The 17,617-nt window shown below is 38.6% G+C and overlaps 1 protein-coding gene across 1 annotated transcript in view; it reads left to right on the forward strand.

The window, feature by feature from the left end:
* Positions 1-14,680, forward strand: part of LOC130084054 (asparagine synthetase [glutamine-hydrolyzing]-like) — a 31,217-nt gene extending 16,537 nt beyond the window's left edge. Inside the window, exons 3-12 of the mRNA XM_056249215.1 lie at positions 3,392-3,629; positions 5,923-6,108; positions 8,726-8,827; positions 8,914-9,041; positions 12,423-12,549; positions 13,335-13,441; positions 13,686-13,786; positions 13,874-13,955; positions 14,188-14,343; positions 14,430-14,680. Of these exons, the coding sequence (XP_056105190.1) occupies positions 3,392-3,629; positions 5,923-6,108; positions 8,726-8,827; positions 8,914-9,041; positions 12,423-12,549; positions 13,335-13,441; positions 13,686-13,786; positions 13,874-13,955; positions 14,188-14,343; positions 14,430-14,639 (1,437 nt within the window). The 3' untranslated portion in view covers positions 14,640-14,680. The remainder of the gene's footprint in view (positions 1-3,391; positions 3,630-5,922; positions 6,109-8,725; positions 8,828-8,913; positions 9,042-12,422; positions 12,550-13,334; positions 13,442-13,685; positions 13,787-13,873; positions 13,956-14,187; positions 14,344-14,429) is intronic.
* The last annotated feature ends 2,937 nt before the right edge of the window (positions 14,681-17,617 follow it).

Genomic DNA, 17,617 nt, shown 5'->3' on the forward strand with positions numbered 1-17,617 from the left:
GCTGTATGATATATCATGACATAAAGTTCCTCACCGCATGCTGCTATACATGTCATTCATCTTCATCTAATCATTCGTTTTGTTTTTGCTCTTCTGGTGATTTTCAGCTTTCTCTTTCTGCAAATTGTGTAGTTGTGTATAGTGATATGACCCAGCACCCAAAATACTATCAAAACACTCCAAACCAGCCTCCATTCTTCGCGAAAGATGGATAAAAAGACGCACATGAAACAAAAACCTTGAAAAAATGATATACGATCCCGCCAAATCACAGAGATGCCGATTCGCACGGGACTAATATTATCACAGGACCTCGGTGTTCGCCGAAATATGGTAGGTCATTTGCGGAGGAATTTTTACTTTACAAATTACACACATGGCCGATTCGCACGGGATTAAGATCTCAGACGACCTCCGCAATTATTACAAATTACTAGAGGTCACCAGGTAATACTAATCCCGTGCGAATAGGGCTTTAGAGAACAAAAATGTTTTAGTAATCTGTCAAACTTTTTATAATATTTTTATAAAAAATATTTTATTGTCATTTATTAGGCAAATAACAAACTGAAACAACTATTCATTATTTAGGCACATATGCAAGTGATTTACACACAATGTAGAGGAAACTGCATTTACACTGCAGGAGTTGATGCCCAGTTCCGATTTTGACTATAACCAATTTTTTTAGGAACATCTTGCATCTCCTTTTAAAAGTGACCCATATCCGATGTCTGTTAACACTTAGCGAAACAACCCAAGGTAGACGTACTGATCTGGAAAAGCTTAGCTTGAAAAGGAGGTAAAAATGGCGCAATTTGCAGTGGATGCAGATAAAAATAAGCTCAAATTTACGAGTGAAAATAAGGTGTGGCCCCTTTAAGAGCTGCGCGCTCCCTGTTGAACTATCGGCAGTATTGTATTGTATGTGCCGTGCGCCTCGAACACCCCTTTTACTGTCTAAGCAAACACCCCATGTATGCGGGTCATTTCTGTTTGATACTAATTTTTATCATATTTTGTTTAAGTAACGATGTGGACGGTAGAACGTGTGACAGACAGTTAGACTAGTTTCCCGGAAAAAATAACAAACCGGTAGGGGTCCGGTAGATGAGGTTAAAAAACGGGAGAAACCCGGGAAAAACGGGAGTGTTGACGGGTATGAGCTAGTGTTGTCAAAAAACTCGGTACTTCGGTACCAAGTCGGTACTAAAAAAAATGAACGGTTACGGTACCAGCTTTTCTAGGTACCGAGTACCGGGTTAATCCGGTTCTTGATGCTCTATCCGAAAGGTGCAGAGTTGCGTCCTCTTCATAAAAACACTGAGACATGGCGACCGGCGGCGCTGCTAATGCGTTGGCTCTGAATCCACTTGTTGACAAGAAAGGAGGAAAGAGCCACATATGGAAATATGTTGAATTAGGCTAATGTCACGTTGTAATAAAGGGCCGTTCACACATTCACATAGCACGTTTTTTGCGCGTGCAAATTTCAAATGTAGGCGCGCGGGAAGCGCGCTCATAATAGAAGCAACGTGCGAGCTTGTTTTTCCAGGCGCATCACTGTTAGGGCCTTTACATAGTCAACGCGAGCAACGCGAGCAAGCAACGCGAGCGACGCGAGCTACGCGCTCCTTTTCATAGTACACAAGCGTCACCGGCGATGCGTGAAATGCAATACACCGATCGCGCAGCAGGGGGTAGTAGAGTCTAGAGTCGGGTCACGTAATATTCAGATCAAAATGGCAACTGAAGAGGAGTGCATATTGCTGATTTTACATCGGCGGCAACAAAGGATGTATACGAACAAGCTCGCATAACTTTTCCTCTTCGCCCGCCATTGTATTCAAATCTTCTTCTTCTGTAAACATAATAATATACCTTTTTATATACATTACTTGCAATGTCGCCCCCACCGACAACGCATAGTATTGCGTGCATCGGCGCGTCGCGTATCAAAAACTAGGATGACACATTTGGCTACGCATCGACGCATAATGGCGGCCGAAGCGTAGCGATGTGTAGCCTTGCGCACGCGTATGCGTACCGATGCGTTGACTATGTAAGGGCCCTTAATGGTTGCATAGCGGAGACACGCGAGAGCGAGCGCTTGTGGAGAGAAGGAGAAAGCGGTGCAAACTGCGCTCTCCGTGATGACGAGGAAGTATCAGCAAAGAATTAATTGATTTCTAGCCCTTGCATTGGAAATCAGCTACAGGGTTCTCAAGTTTTGAAGACAGGCAAGAGTGACATTTTTGGCAGTTTTGGATTAAATAAAAGTACAGTTAAGTCAAATAAAACATGTTTTATCTCCTGTATAGTTTGGTAACACTACAATAAGATACCATTCATTAACATTACTTAATGTGTTAACATCAACACATTGAGTGAACAATATATTTTTACAACATTAATTAATGTTTGTGAATGTTATTTAATACAAACACTTGATTGTTCATGTTTGTTCACTTCATTCATTGTGCATTAAATAATGTTAACAGATAAAACTTTTGATTTTAAAAATGTATTAGTATATTTTTAAATTAACCCCAAGGAGAATAATTGCTACAGTATATAACTATGGTTTATTGTTAGGTCATTTTATCTAATGTTATCTAACAAACAGAATCTTATTGTAAAGTGTTTTTAATACTACAGTTTCCATCTTTGTAACTGCTATACACTTTAATATATGTACATTTTATCTAAATTAAGCTTTGGTACCGGAATTGGTACCGAGAACCGTGGATTTTCACTGGTATTGGTACCGAATACTGAAATTTTGGTACCGTGACAACACTAGTATGAGCTAAGTTATTGTTAGAATACAGCTGGATTTTCGAGGTTAGCACGCTGTATAGCTGGTCGTCAATATCGATGCACTCCACTCCGTTTTGACCGCTTCATGTTTGGTTTCTTTTTTGCCGCCTCAAGTTTGTGTCGGCTCTCTCGCGTGAGAATCTCGTGTCATGTTCGCAATGTTCAAATAACCGACATTTAATTTAATTTGAGTAAATTCTTGTCGACAATTAATCGATAATCGATTAACCGTTTGCATCCCTAGTAGGCGTTGTTGTTTTGGTACAGAGGCAGTCATATTAAAATGATTGTGCCCCGTGACGTCACATGCCACCTCGGATTCAAACTAAGTATTTTTACAGCCTCATTATATAAATGCTTTTTTATTGATGACAAGGATGTTTTAAGTTATGGAAATTACAGGATGTATTAATGATTCAAAGACCTCATATATGCCAAAAGATCAAGGAAAATTTGATTTCTTATGTCATGACCTCTTTAAGGCCTTTGTGTGGTTGAGTCATGTGATTGTAGTTGGTATGATCACAGATGGTTTAACTTAACATGTAATGATCTGTCTTTTTCCTTATAGCTGAAGGAGCACTTTGAGTTTGAGCATCAGACCAAAGTGGATGGAGAGATCCTTCTGCACCTGTACGATCGCTTTGGAATCGAGAAGATGGCATCTCTGCTAGATGGCGTGTTCGCATTCATCCTGTTGGACACTGCTAACAGAAAGGTTTTCTTGGGGAGGGACACGTACGGTGTGAGACCACTGTTCAAACTCCTCACCGACGATGGCTTTCTAGCAGTCAGTTCTGAGGCCAAAGGTATAATGAATAAAACCAAGTCATATTTGTGCTCTCCTGGTAGGGCTGCACGATTGATTTAACTAAAACCGTAACCCCGATTAGGGGTGGGGGGAAAAAACGATTCTTAGATGGATCACGATGCGGACGTGGACGATTCTGAATTGATTCACAAATGTCAAAAGTAGATTTTCAAAAAAAAAAAAAAAAAAAAAAAAACGTTTTCTTCTAATAACGTAATATTGACGGAAGGCAAAAGGCGGAGCTCTGACACGTGTAAGTGCAGCGCCAGGACTGTCTGGCGTGCGCACAACCGAGACGCATGATGGCTGAGCGTGAAATCTGAACGGCACTCTCTTCGTAAAAAGCTAACATGGAAAATTGGCATAATTTCATTGTGGCCTTTTTTTCTATTTTTGTATGAGAGCTGCTTTCTGTATTGTTTAGTTTTCACATCAATATGCTGTAAACAGATCTGTTATACATAGGTTATACGTAGGTTTACTGTACAGCCCTCCACAGTCACAGTGTATATCAGTGCAATGCCAGTCACAAAAAGTTACATTTTGACTCTGCTCTCTACAGATGATCATGTACTTTTTTGAATAAGCTGTTTTTGATTGTGGTATTCAGCAACAATATCAAGTCATAAGTCTTTAGACTCTTTATTATTTATTTGTGAATATAGGCAGCTTTGTATGTTACAAATTATTCAGAATATGTGTAAGTCCACAAGCATTATATTTGTATGAAAGCTGCTCGTACATAATTCTATATTTTTGTATGAAAGCTGTTTGTGATTTTGCTACAGCAAAATGGTTTATTTTTTGTCTGAAGTATTATATTGCTCATTGCACATAACAGGAGGATGTTGGTTATAAGTCTATTATTTTATGTTAGAGATTCAGAATATGCTGAAGTTTGTATTCATTGACTACAAGTATGCTGCTTGTACAGGCACTAGGGCTGGGTGGTATATCGAGTTTGTACGATATATCGATATATATATTTTTTTAAATGATATGGAATGAGGCAATACCGTTTATATCGATACAGTAGTTTGATACGAGCACATCTGAAAAATAGTGGAGGACGCAGTGTGAGCTGCTGCAGTGAAAGTACGTAGTACAATTTGTCCGAAACAAAACACAAGCTTATATTAAGGGCCTCAAACTAACTGGTAAGATATAGTTAAGTTTAAAGCGGCTTGCCCTGTCAGAATGTAATGTGATTTTAACCACCTTTTTGCACATAATATATTGCATAGCCTACATTTCATTCACTATATTTGTTTCCATATCTTCCAATATCAACATTGTTTGTGGGATATCATTGGGCAGGATTTGATTTTTTTTTTTTTTTTTTTATAAATACAGATTTTCTTTTTCCATTAAAAAAACGCAGAGAGTACCGAGATATATATCGTATATCGCCATTAACCAAAAAATACCGAGATATAATTTTTTGGCCATATCGCCCAGCCCTAACAGGCACACATTTCTTTTCCTGTTGGTTCTTTGCGATGTTGGGACATATGCTTGCAAATGTAACCTTACAGTTGACTTGCAAAATCACATCCATTTGTTTTATTAATAAAACATATTGGAAGTAAATTCTTTATGGGTTGTGATAAATAGTATACTTTGCTTTAAAAGTACCAAGTAGTCACACACACAAAAAAAGCATCGATAATCGTTTTAGCATCGCATCGCAGCCCTCTGAATCGTAATCGAATCGTGTTGTGCCTAGAGATTCCCACCCCTAATCCCGATACAGATAAGTGTGACTATCAAATCGCAAAACTGATTTAAATTAATTAATGCATGTTTCAGAGTGAAGCACGGCACTGTTCTTTTACATGCCTGGAGCTCATAATCTGGCGTCTGAATACTTTCTCAATTCACTGTATCTTTGAAAAGGCCTCAAGGTTCCATATTTGGCGACTGTTTTGTGATAGAAGTGAAATTTGAACAGAAATGTTGTTACAGGAGAACACGTAGTCATTTAAAAAAAAAAAAAAATTCAACACCCGGTGGCTATTTTTGGTACATCGCCTAAACAAAATCTCATAGTAACTTTTAATTTGTGATATCAACTATAAATCAAAGCCATATGTCTAACCAAGTTTTGTTCCAAATTTGAAGTAATTTTAGAGTTAAAATGATTTTGTAAAATATTTTATATAAAATATATGTTTAGAAATAACATTTTCATTTAGTTTCATTCAAATCTCCTGGTGCAATACTTTGAGCACACATTTATTGCAGAATGATTTGAACAGCATCACATTTTCACTGTGATTTAATCCAAACAGGTTTGACAGAGATCACACACTCCATGTCCACCCCTGCAGAGATCACCCCCTTCCCCCCAGGACACTTTGAGATGTTTGACTTGAAGCCCACTGGAAAAGTGGAGTCTCTTCAGATGGATCGCTTCCACTGCTGCACAGATGAACCTAAACATGCCTCCTATAACAACCTTCAGGGCCTTGCCACAGGTAGATGTCATATAGCGATGTAAAAATAGTCCAGATTGCTTGTACACTTATATTTTCTGTGTTTTAGGGTAGGCACACACAAGTGTTGTCGCCTTGTTTTTCTTTGCATTTAAATGACTATGGAACATGAATGGGACAAATATTTCTGGAACTTTCCAATCATTTCCAATCATTGTTTCCAATCACTATACAGTGCTGCTTAAATTTATTAACCTTTTAGAATTCTTTATTGAATTCTTTCTGATTATGTTTTGGGTCATATTGCAGAAATATAGATGTTCACAAAAGTCCTACAAGTAGACAGTATTATATTATGGCATCATGCAATTATTTCCGTTTCCATTGCCAGAAGTTATGAATCGTACCAAAATTCCGCACTCGTACCACTTTTTTTTTTACCATCCTGAATCGCGCTGAACTGAACCGTACCGCTCGGTGGAAACGAGCCAAAAGAGAACCCAATCAAACAAATGAGACAAATACATACTCTGTAAAATACTCAGTATTTGGTGTGACCCCCCTTGTGCAGCAATAATGGCAACTAAACATTTCCGGTAACTGCTGATCAGTCTTGCACAGCGACTTTTAGCCCATTCCTCAGTACAGAACAGCTTCAACTCTGGGATGTTGTTGGGTTTCCTCACATGAACTGCTTGCTTCAAGTCCTTCCACAACATTTCAATTGGATTATGGTCTGTACTTTTACTCAGCCATTCCAAAACATTAACTTTGGTCTTCTTTAACCATTATTTGATAGAACAACTTGTGTGCTTGGGGTCGTTGTCATGCTTCATGACCCACTTTCTCTGGAGTTTCAGTTCACGGACTATTTGCTAGTATAATTCAGAATTCATTGGCCCATCAATGATGGCTGTTCGTTTTGGCCCAGATGCATCAAAACAGACCCAAACCATGATACTACCACCACCATGTTTCACAGAGGGGATAATGTTCTTATGCTGGAATGCAGTGTTTTTCTTTCTCCAAACATAACGCTTTTCATTTAAACCAAAAATTATATTATATTTAATTAAATCTGTCATCTGTCCACAAAATACTTGTCCACATAATCTTTAGCAAACTGCAGACGAGCAGCAATGTTCTTTTTGGAGTGCAGTGACTCTCCTTGCAACTCTGCCATACACACTAGAGCCCTGCGCGGGACTGTTTTCTTCATCCCGCCCGCTGAATTTCTGACCATTACCGCCCGCTCCCGCAACGTATGTGTTACACTCCCGCCCGCTCCCGCAACGTATGTGTTACACTCCCGCCCGCTCCCGCAATATGCATGTCCACTCCTACCCGCACCTAGCCTGACTTCGTCATATTCATATTCTAGTCAGAATGTGAGTCTGATACTGCTCCATAGGGCTTTGATTATGAGGCGTGTCTTAACCGAACCAGGAAAAAAAAAAACTCTGGTTGTCTATCCAATTGAGTGCAGAGCAACGCAGTAAGTGTTTTTTTTTTTATGAGCTACGCAAATTGTCAACAGAACTCAACTACACGCACGCTGGAAGTAGTAAAATGAGTGTTGCTTCTTTTACTTGGTCCTCCATGAGTGCGACCAACGGAGAAACCACAACGACCACAGGGTTTTCATTGCGTCCCATCTTCTTAGTGACCATCGGAGCTAGCTGATAAAATAAACTTTTGCCGAATCCCGTAGGAAGGACGGCAAACACATCTTTCCGATCGACAAATGCCTTGATTGCAGTTCTCTGTTCGTCTTTTAAAATGAATGCGCTGTCGATTTCTTTTACAACAGACGCGATAGCGGAATCTATACATCTCAGTTCTCCAGCTGCAGTCATCTCTGAGGGAAACCAGTTCAACCCAAGCGCTCTTTGATAACGCGATGATTACGTAACTGCAGATCATCTGTCCATCATCGTATAAAGCCCGCCCTGGCAATTTGATTGGCCCGACTAATTCTGAACCGATCATAATTACTCCTCAATGGATCGAGTCCAGACCGAACTTCCCGACCAAAAAATGTTGTGGGCGGGGTTCGGGCTGGCATCCAGGCTAGCCCGCACCCACAAAACTGAGAATTTATTCCCGCACAATAATAGAGATGCATTGATTTTGTCTTCTCCCGTCCCGCAGGGAAAAAACACGTGTTTGTATTGCTATTATTAAAGAGATTCATGGGGTTGTTGGTTTCGTTTCCCTGGTCTGCATGTATTCTGACGCACTGATCAGGAAGATGAATAGTAGCCTGGCTAGGCTATCGGGGACATCTAAAACGCTTAGGCTACCGCGCATTTCTTTAGACTTCAAGTTGGCTACTTTCATTTTGGCTATTGAAGTATTCCGTCATAGGCTTGATAGGCTACCTCCCGATCCCGCAGGTTTTTATTTTTTTATTTTTTTTACTTATCCTAGAACTTCACATACTTTTGCTACTCAGAGATATGTCATTTTTGATAATTTTCCTGAATAAATAAATGTTCAAGTATATTATTTTCTCATTTGTTTGATTGGGTTATCTTTGTCTACATTTAGGACTTGTGTGAATATCTGATATTTTGGATCATATTTATTCAAAAATATAGAAAAGCACTGTACGTCTGCTTACAATCAATGAAAACGGTTGTTTTTCCCTTGTCATCAGGCTTTGAATTGGAGACGGTCAAGAGCAACATTAGGATCCTGTTTGACAATGCTGTAAAGAAACGTTTGATGGCTCACAGAAGAATCGGCTGCCTCCTCTCTGGTGCCTGTGCTGCTCATTCTGTTATTTGCTTTAAGTGGGTCTGACTTTTTTTATGACTCACCCTATCCATGATGTTTCATTTCCAGGTGGTCTCGATTCCAGTCTGGTTGCTGCGACACTCGTGAAACTGGCCAAAGAAGAAGAGCTTGAGTATCCCATTCAGACATTTGCCATTGGTGCAGATGACAGCCCAGATCTTCTTGCTGCCCGCAAGGTAAGTGAGACTGTACATTCATCATATGCTTATGCTTCTATAGCCTGAACATGTGTTGCACTTTCTGTGGATAGTGCATTTATATGCACTTTGTGTTGACTTAAAGTAACACTATGTAGTTTTTCAACCTTCATAATATATTTCCAAGACCCTCGTGATGGTACATCGACTTAAAATAAGTTAAATGACACGTCTGCCTGACGTGGCCTGTATCGTTTTTACTGGCACTATGTAACTTCGGGTTTCGGGTAGGAACCCGTGCACAAAAAGAACTACAAAATTCGACTGTTTTACGGCATATGTCACTTCCCCCATCACTTCCTCAAATTGTCTGTGGCCATTGCAGACATCCCAAGTCTCCCGGGAATCTCCCGCATATTGATAGCGTCTCCCTGATGCCCGAAAATTAGTTCAAATCTGCCAAAATCTAGAGCGCGCATGCGAGACAGAACATACTGCGTGCATAACATGCATAGCGAGAGCATGGCAGAGAGGGAGAGACCGAGAGACCTTGCGAGTGTGCCTCACGAAAGCTAGTCAACCCGCCACCCCCCCGTCAACAATCCAGTCACCAAGATATACCTCACTGAAATGACTTCTTGCAGGTTGGGATGTCTGCCATTGTTGATTCCAAAGCCGGTGCTGGATAAACAGCGAGCGTGCGCGTTCTACAGTAGGCTGCGGAAGGCTAAATTATTTACGACAGCAGTAATGGACAATTCTGCTTCCAACCTGTAGGGCGACCACTGAGGAAAAGTTACTTGGTGTTACTTGAAAGGAACACTCCACTTTTTTTTTTCCAACTCGCCTAGAGTTAAACAGTTGAGTTTTACCGTTTTTGAATCCATTCAGACGATATCCGGGTCTGGCAGTAGCACTTTTAGCATAGCTTAGCATAGATCATTGAATCTGCTTAGACCGTTTAGCATCTCTCTCAAAAAAATTACCAAAGAGTTTCGATATTTTTCCTATTTAAAACTTGACTCTTCTGTAGTTACATTGTGTACTAAGACCGAGGGAAAATGAAAGGTTGCGATTTTCTAGGACAATATGGCTAGGAACTATACTCTCATTCCTGCGTAATAATCAAGGAACTTTGCTGTCGTACCAAGGGTGCAGCAGGCACAATGGTATTACCGCCAGACCCGGAAATCGTCTGAATGGATTCGAAAATGGTAAGGGGAGTTGGAAAATGAGCCTATTTCTAAAGAAGGTGGAGTGTTCCTTTAAAATCAATAGATGCTAGTGTTGTCATGATAGTGGAATTTCTAACCTTGATAAAACACCTTTAGGAATATCATGGTTTAATACCATTCTTGGATACTACTTTTACCTTTTTAATCTTTGCAATGGCTTTATGCCTGTACTTTCAAGTGGAATCAAAACCCAGCATTTTATTGCTGCGGGTTCACACCTCAGATTTGAAAAAAAGCTCATGAAGTGGTGTGGAAAAGTGGGAGTGTAGCGGGTGGGAAGAGGGAAAACGACAACCAATAATACACAGATCTACCAGACGCTCATTATACAAACATGAATATTAATGAGCAGAGAAAAAAAAGAGTAGGGGCATTTTTATGTATTTTAAAAATATAACCCTATGACAAACTCAAAATCATATCATTAGGGACTACTATCAACTATCATAACAAATAAAGGAAGGTTTTAGAAATAAACAAATCAGCATTATAACTTTCTAGAGCTATTGGTCTAAATGAAAAATGAGGAAGAACATTAAAAATGTCTAATTCATGAAAAAAGACACCTCATTTTAACACAAAGAATAAAGGCATAATTTGTCCATTCTTCAAATTTTTGGTCAACGTCATTGTCTTTTGTGTAATAATTCACTGTGCCATTGTTCATCATCAGATGTACCGCTGTATCAGTGTGCTTATTTGGACATTTCATTTGAAGAAGACCCAATGAAATATGTGCGCATGCATATACAGTGCTGGTTTATGTTTGGAGAATTAGAGTATGAAATGTCCATAAAAACTGAAATGTGGTCTGCACTGGATCAAGCATGTTGACATAGAAACTTAAGTTTTTTACATTTCAGGGTTCCAGACTGCGACCAAATTGGTCGCATATGCGACCATTTTTTAAGGATGTGCGAGTTAAAATGTTATGTGGTCGCATTTGTGCGAGTGGACGCTTGAGAAACAGAACGCTGTTGTATCAGCTGCTGCAGTCCGTAACTTATGTTCAAAATGAACGAGTAGGCTACATCATGAATCCATTTTCCAAACCGTGTTTTTGACTTATTCTGAATCACTACGGTACGCCTATAATAAGTGTTTATATTCGGACTATTTTATCCCGGGGTCGGCTCAAGTGCGGAGTAGCCCAGTGCCTGCGTGACTCGCCATAGACATTAACGGAGAGAAGTTCCGTCTACAATGTTCTTCCGCAAGACACGTGCAGTTTATTTATTGACGAACGTAGACGTCACGCGCATTGCACACTGATGGTGAAACGTGCCAATTACGAATTCACGAATTAAGGCATATAAAAATAATAAAAATGGTCTCACGAAACACAGAGCCCCTTCCTACGTCTTTTCAGCGGTTATATTTTCCTCTGTTGAGCGATTACTCTCATGATCGCTCGACAGAGGAAAAGGAAATTATTATAAAATGCAGAAGGTAAGGAGTGTGAGATTTCTGCTTTTTGTTACAACTATAATGTTACTAAAATCTGTATCAGTTTATTATAATACTCTAATCTTTTAAAATGTAATGCATACATTTGAATGTTTAATGATTTTTAAAAGATATAAAGATGATAATAGACAGATAGATAGATAGATAGATAGATAGATAGATAGATAGATAGATAGATAGATAGATAGATAGATAGATAGATAGATAGATAGATAGAAAGAATATGATTCAAATGTAGATAGATTGTATATAATTCAAATGTTAAATGCTTAAAATTACACATTAAAATTACTGTCCAAAATCCATGAAAATCCTGAAATTTGGCAATGATAATTAATATATTACAGGTATTTCTGCTGCAACCCAGAAAGCCTTTGCTAGCCTTGGTCCATTAAAACCACTATTCATCAGCATGCATTGATTAATCCCATGGCATGTAGCTATATAAAAAAAAAAAAGGTGCGACCAAATCATATGCTGGTGCGACCAACTGAGAAAGTTGGTAGCACCAGTGCAACCAGTAGAAAAGTTAGTCTGGAGCCCTGCATTTACATTTTGAGATGCTTCCAGTAACAGATTGCACATCAATGATCTCATTTTTATTATAGAGGCAAAAGAGGATCATCATTTTTTGGATCGTTTTGTTCTTCCAGTTTAAAAAACAGGTTTGAGTATTTAGTAGCAGGTCGAGTTGGTTTTAACTGGTGTTGTGTGGCAGGTGGCAGCCTACATTGGCAGCGAACACCATGAGGTGAACTTCACGCCTGAGGAGGGTATCCGCGCGGTGGAGGAAGTCATTTTTCACTTGGAGAGTTTTGACATCACCACTGTGCGTGCCTCTGTTGGTGAGTACAGGAGCACAGAAGGAACTAGGGCTACTCACGAGTAATGATTTTTTTTTTTTTTTTGGCTAGTAATTAGTTGACTGAGCATGTTTAAAGCTGCACTATGCAACATTTTTGTTCAAAAATGTATATATTGAGAGAGTACGTACATTAATCCATTTTCCAAACCGTGTTTTAGTCTTATCCTGAATAGTAAATGTTTATATGGACTATTGTAGCCCAGTACCTGCGTGACTCATCATAGACCTAAACGGAGAGAAGTCGCTCAGACTACAATGTTCTTCCACAAGATGCAGTTTTGTTTATTATCCGCTAGAGTGCCAGATGTTACTTAGTGCATAGTACAGTAGTGGTTGTCTATATGCATTTTTTATATGGATTACATAATCTGATAATGTTTGCTTTCCATTTGAATTGGGTCATTTAAAAGTAGACATTTCAAGCTTTCTATAGATGCATTTCTCATGTCTGTGAGGTAAGTATACACTGAGTTTCGGTTTATTTTGACTTGCTGAGACGGAAATGGCAGAAAGAGCATCCTGTTTGTTTTCATTATTTTACAAAAGTTTGACATTTTATTGTTATTGCGAGTGCACACAAATAAAAATTTGAATGATGTATTACTCTTTTGAATAATGTATTATCTGTATGACCAAAAAAATAAAGATTTTGCATCATTTGCTTCAGCAATCTGAATTTCCTAGCTTAGCTTATAGCCACTAAGTGGCAACAGTGCTTTTCAGAAAGATTTGTATTCAGTATTTTTTTTTTTTTCTTCTACGCAGGTATGTTCCTGATATCAAAGTACATCCGTGAGAAGACGGACAGCGTTGTGATTTTCTCAGGTGAAGGTTCTGATGAGCTGACACAAGGATACATCTACTTTCATAAGGTACATGTCATTATATGCTCAGTTTACATTTACTGTCAACTCCAAATGTATTAAAAAAAGCTACACTTAAAAATGCTCCTAAAACTGGGTGTAGCAACATTTGTGTAGTTTTATAATGTAATTCAATGACATTCAGACATTTTAAGAGGGACTTCACTATGTGAGACATTAGTGTGTTGTCATGCACTGTTAGCTGTATCTTAAGACTTGGATCGAGCTGAATTTGTGACCTGATTTGAATTAGGCGCCGTCCCCTGAAGCGGGCGCTGAGGAAAGTGTACGTCTGCTGGAAGAGCTTTATCTGTTTGATGTGCTGAGAGCGGACAGAACCACAGCTGCACACGGGTAAGACAAAATACCCCTTCCTTCTCTTCCCTTCCCACAGTAACTTGGTGATTTCCACTGTTTGTGACGTCAAACCTTTTCCATTAGACTGGAGCTGAGAGTGCCTTTCCTGGACCACAGATTCACCGCATACTACCTGTCTCTGCCTGCAGAGATGAGAGCACCGAAGGTGAGTCCTGACACCTCACAATTCAGTGATTTATCCTTCCTCATGTCAGTGTAAAATGTGTCTGTTCCCACATCAGTTACGGTGCCTGGTCTGAAGTGTAGTGCAAAAACCAAAAGCCCAAATATGAGCAATAATGATAGTGATGCTTAATTTATTGGTATTGCGTTTGTTTTTCAAATATCATATTAGTGTTTTTTGTAATCTGACTGAATAACTTGTTTGATTGGAGCAGAATGGTGTGGAGAAGCATCTCCTGAGGGAATCGTTTAAAGGGATGAATCTTATCCCAGATGAGATTCTCTGGAGAAGGAAAGAAGCCTTCAGTGATGGTATGACATCCTTGAAGAAATCCTGGTATGCAAGCCTGCAGGAGCACATCGAGTCTGAGGTACTACACATGTACACACAGACTATGATGTCATGGATGTGCACAGTACACGGTGTGTATCCTTTAATCTATCTTCTCTCCTTCAGGTGAACGACTCTCAGTTGGAGAAGGCTGATAAGCTGTTCCCTTTCAACCCCCCCAAAACCAAAGAAGGCTTCTACATAAGGCAGGTCTTTGAGAAGAAGTACCCCGGCCGCAGCGCCTGGACGCCACATTACTGGATGCCCCGCTGGATCAAGGCCACCGACCCCTCAGCCAGAACCTTGTCTATCTACAAGCCTGATAAAGACGAGTAATCGCATCATTCTTCAGACCTTGGCTAAACATTACATTCTTTACAGCAGCACACATCCGCCTCATCATGGAGCTGGTTCAAAATTTATGATGCTACCTTCCTCTGTTAAATTAGCTAAATTTAAGTTTTCTTTGGGTGGTTTTAGTCTTTTCTAAAGAAAAGTGAATTAAAAAGATTTGGGAACCGAAGCGAGGTAAAGCTTGTTGGTTAAAGGACTTCAAAAATGTGTACAGAAACCTATAAATACTATTTTTGTTACTGCTTTAAAACTCAGAACTTAACATTAGCCAACATTGTCAAAAAAAGTTATATACAAAGATTCAGAAAGCTTGAAGGGGATCCATAAAATTAAGATCAGGGGTGCATTTCCCAAAGCCAACTGGTCAAAATTCTGTCTTTACCAATATATCTCAATGGAACTTGCGAACAAAGTTGACTAACGATAATTTTGGGAAATGAACCCCTGGGCTGAAAGTTGTTGGTTTGATTAGGGCTGTGCAGCGATTAATCTCATCCAAAATAAAAAAAAATTGTTTAAATAATATGTGTGTACTGTGTATAATTATTGTGTATATACTGTATATATATTTATATAACTTTATTGTATATAAATTAGACATTTTTCTTGAATATACATGCGTGTATGTATTTTCATATGCACAAAATAATTATACACAGTACACAAACTTATTTTGGATGCGATTAATCGTTGCACAGCGGTATTACAGGCCATGAACTACTTCCATTTTCAACTTGAGCTAAGCACTTACTCGTGTTCCTTCAGTGGGACTGTCCCTTTGAGTGTATTTGTATGTGTAGAGTTAGTTATTTGACAGATTAGCAATTGGTTGGCTAGTTAAACTGCTTTTAAACAGTGAAATTAAAGGGATGAGCCAAAAAAAATTTTTTTTTAAAAAAGGTACATTTACCAACCCTTACATTGTTTGAAACCTGAATGCATTTCTTTTCCAAAACAAAAAGATGAAATTTACTATTGTTGGTAACCAAACTGGTAGTGTGTGTGCATGCATATATATATATATATATCTTTTAAAAATGTATTCCTAAGGGCAGCATGGCTGTTATTGTGAGTCTCAAAGTTAAGCACCTTACACCAGTTTAAGAAAGATTAACCATTTAGCCTTAGTGTTGCTCTTTTTACTTTTTAACATTTGATTTAATGTTTTTTTTATTTGGTGCACCAACCCTGTAATCGGGTACCGATTGAATTTGGGATTGCATTACTGAAATGGATGTGTATGTCACGTAAAGCATCTTCCACCTCCTGCGCTGAATAATCAACTATCAGTTACATTGAGACCCGGATGCGTGCTGTTATCGGTTTGTAAGAGCTGGTCATGGTATTGATAAAGCTTTGATTCAGTGTAACTTGATGTGTGGTTTGACTTATTTCAGTACGCGTAGTGTTAAACGGTACTTCGAAAATTGAGTATTCCTCTGTTCGCCTCTAGGTGGAGAGAGTGCACCCACTGTAAATACACGATTAGACCAATGATGCAAAGAGGAATTTTTAAAGTATTTTTAATATCAAGCTACAATCACAATATCAAATGAGCAAAATCTTGTTCATAGCAGCGACAGGACATACACCGTTCACGAGGACGAGATCACGCCTGAACTGGTAGGCTTTGAAGTCTGAAATATATTTAAATACTCAAACCTGCAAATAACTGCTTTTTGGTGAAAGTTGCCTTTTGAATCAGTGTCATTTATGTAAATCGTGTAGATCCAAAGAGTTCGGAGGGACATTATGCACTAGAGAAAAAAGTGTGCAATAAATTAATCGAATAATGCCTTCTTGCTAAATAAAAACAAATTTTTCACACACAAATATTTGGGGGGAGAAAAAATGTGTACACAAGAAGTTTCTTCATTCAGTGCCACTTACCTGATGCATGTCAAATAAATGACTGCCACTGTCTTGTGAAACCTGCAATGTCAAATGAGCTGTAATCCTCATGGACCAACATGCATTGTCCCCACAGGGATTTTAGATATTGCCATCTTTGTGGGGACGTTTTGTAGGGTTAACCAGGACACACACACCCAGGGGACAGCTTGCAGGGTGAACGGAATTGTGGGACATTACTTCAGCCTGCCACATTCCTGCTGGCCCTCTAATGAACGGAAACCCAGGGGGGAGAGGAAGAGAGATCAGTAAACTCTTTTGTGAATGACATAAAACAACAGGATGATAAATAGATAGACAGATGTTCCCTCGTCAGCAACACAAAGAGTCTGTCAGAGCACTGGAGTGACTCTGATCTCCCACAAACACCCACAATCTCACTGAACTCTGTCAGTCACAAAAGGGAACACATTTCAATGGTACTTTTGCTTTGATTATAGAAGTGTAATTATTTATGTTCACACTGTTAATAAATTGGAGTCTCTAAGATTTTTGGAAGAAGTCTTATTTGATCAAAAATACAGTAAAAGCAGTAACATTGTGAAACATTATTATAATTATATAATTAAAATAAAATGTTTTAAATATGAATAATTCCTGATGCAAAGCTGAATCTTCAGCATCATTACTCCAGTCTTCAGTCACATGATCCTCCAGAAATCATTCTAATATGCTGATTTTCTGCTATATATATATATATATATATATATATATATATATATATATATATATATATATATATATATATATATATATATATATATATATAGCCTATATATATATATATAAAGGTAAGGATTTCAAATAATAATTCAAAAGGTAAGGGTGTATTTGAAATAGAAATATGTTGTAACATAATACATGTCTTTACTGTCCCTTTTGATCAAATGAATGCATCCTAGCTACTGAATAAAATATTATTTTATTCCCCCGACAAAACGGCTGATGATGATGATAACTTAACCTTGCAGACATTTACATCAATACATGCCATATCCTAAATCCACTTATCTGTGCCTTATTTTAAATGCTTTTGGTTGGATGTCACC

This window comes from Rhinichthys klamathensis, unplaced genomic scaffold (genome assembly GCF_029890125.1).
Source record: "Rhinichthys klamathensis goyatoka isolate OS25496 unplaced genomic scaffold, OSU_Roscu_1.1 h1tg000059l_1, whole genome shotgun sequence".
In the NCBI taxonomy this organism is placed as follows: domain Eukaryota; kingdom Metazoa; phylum Chordata; class Actinopteri; order Cypriniformes; family Leuciscidae; genus Rhinichthys; species Rhinichthys klamathensis.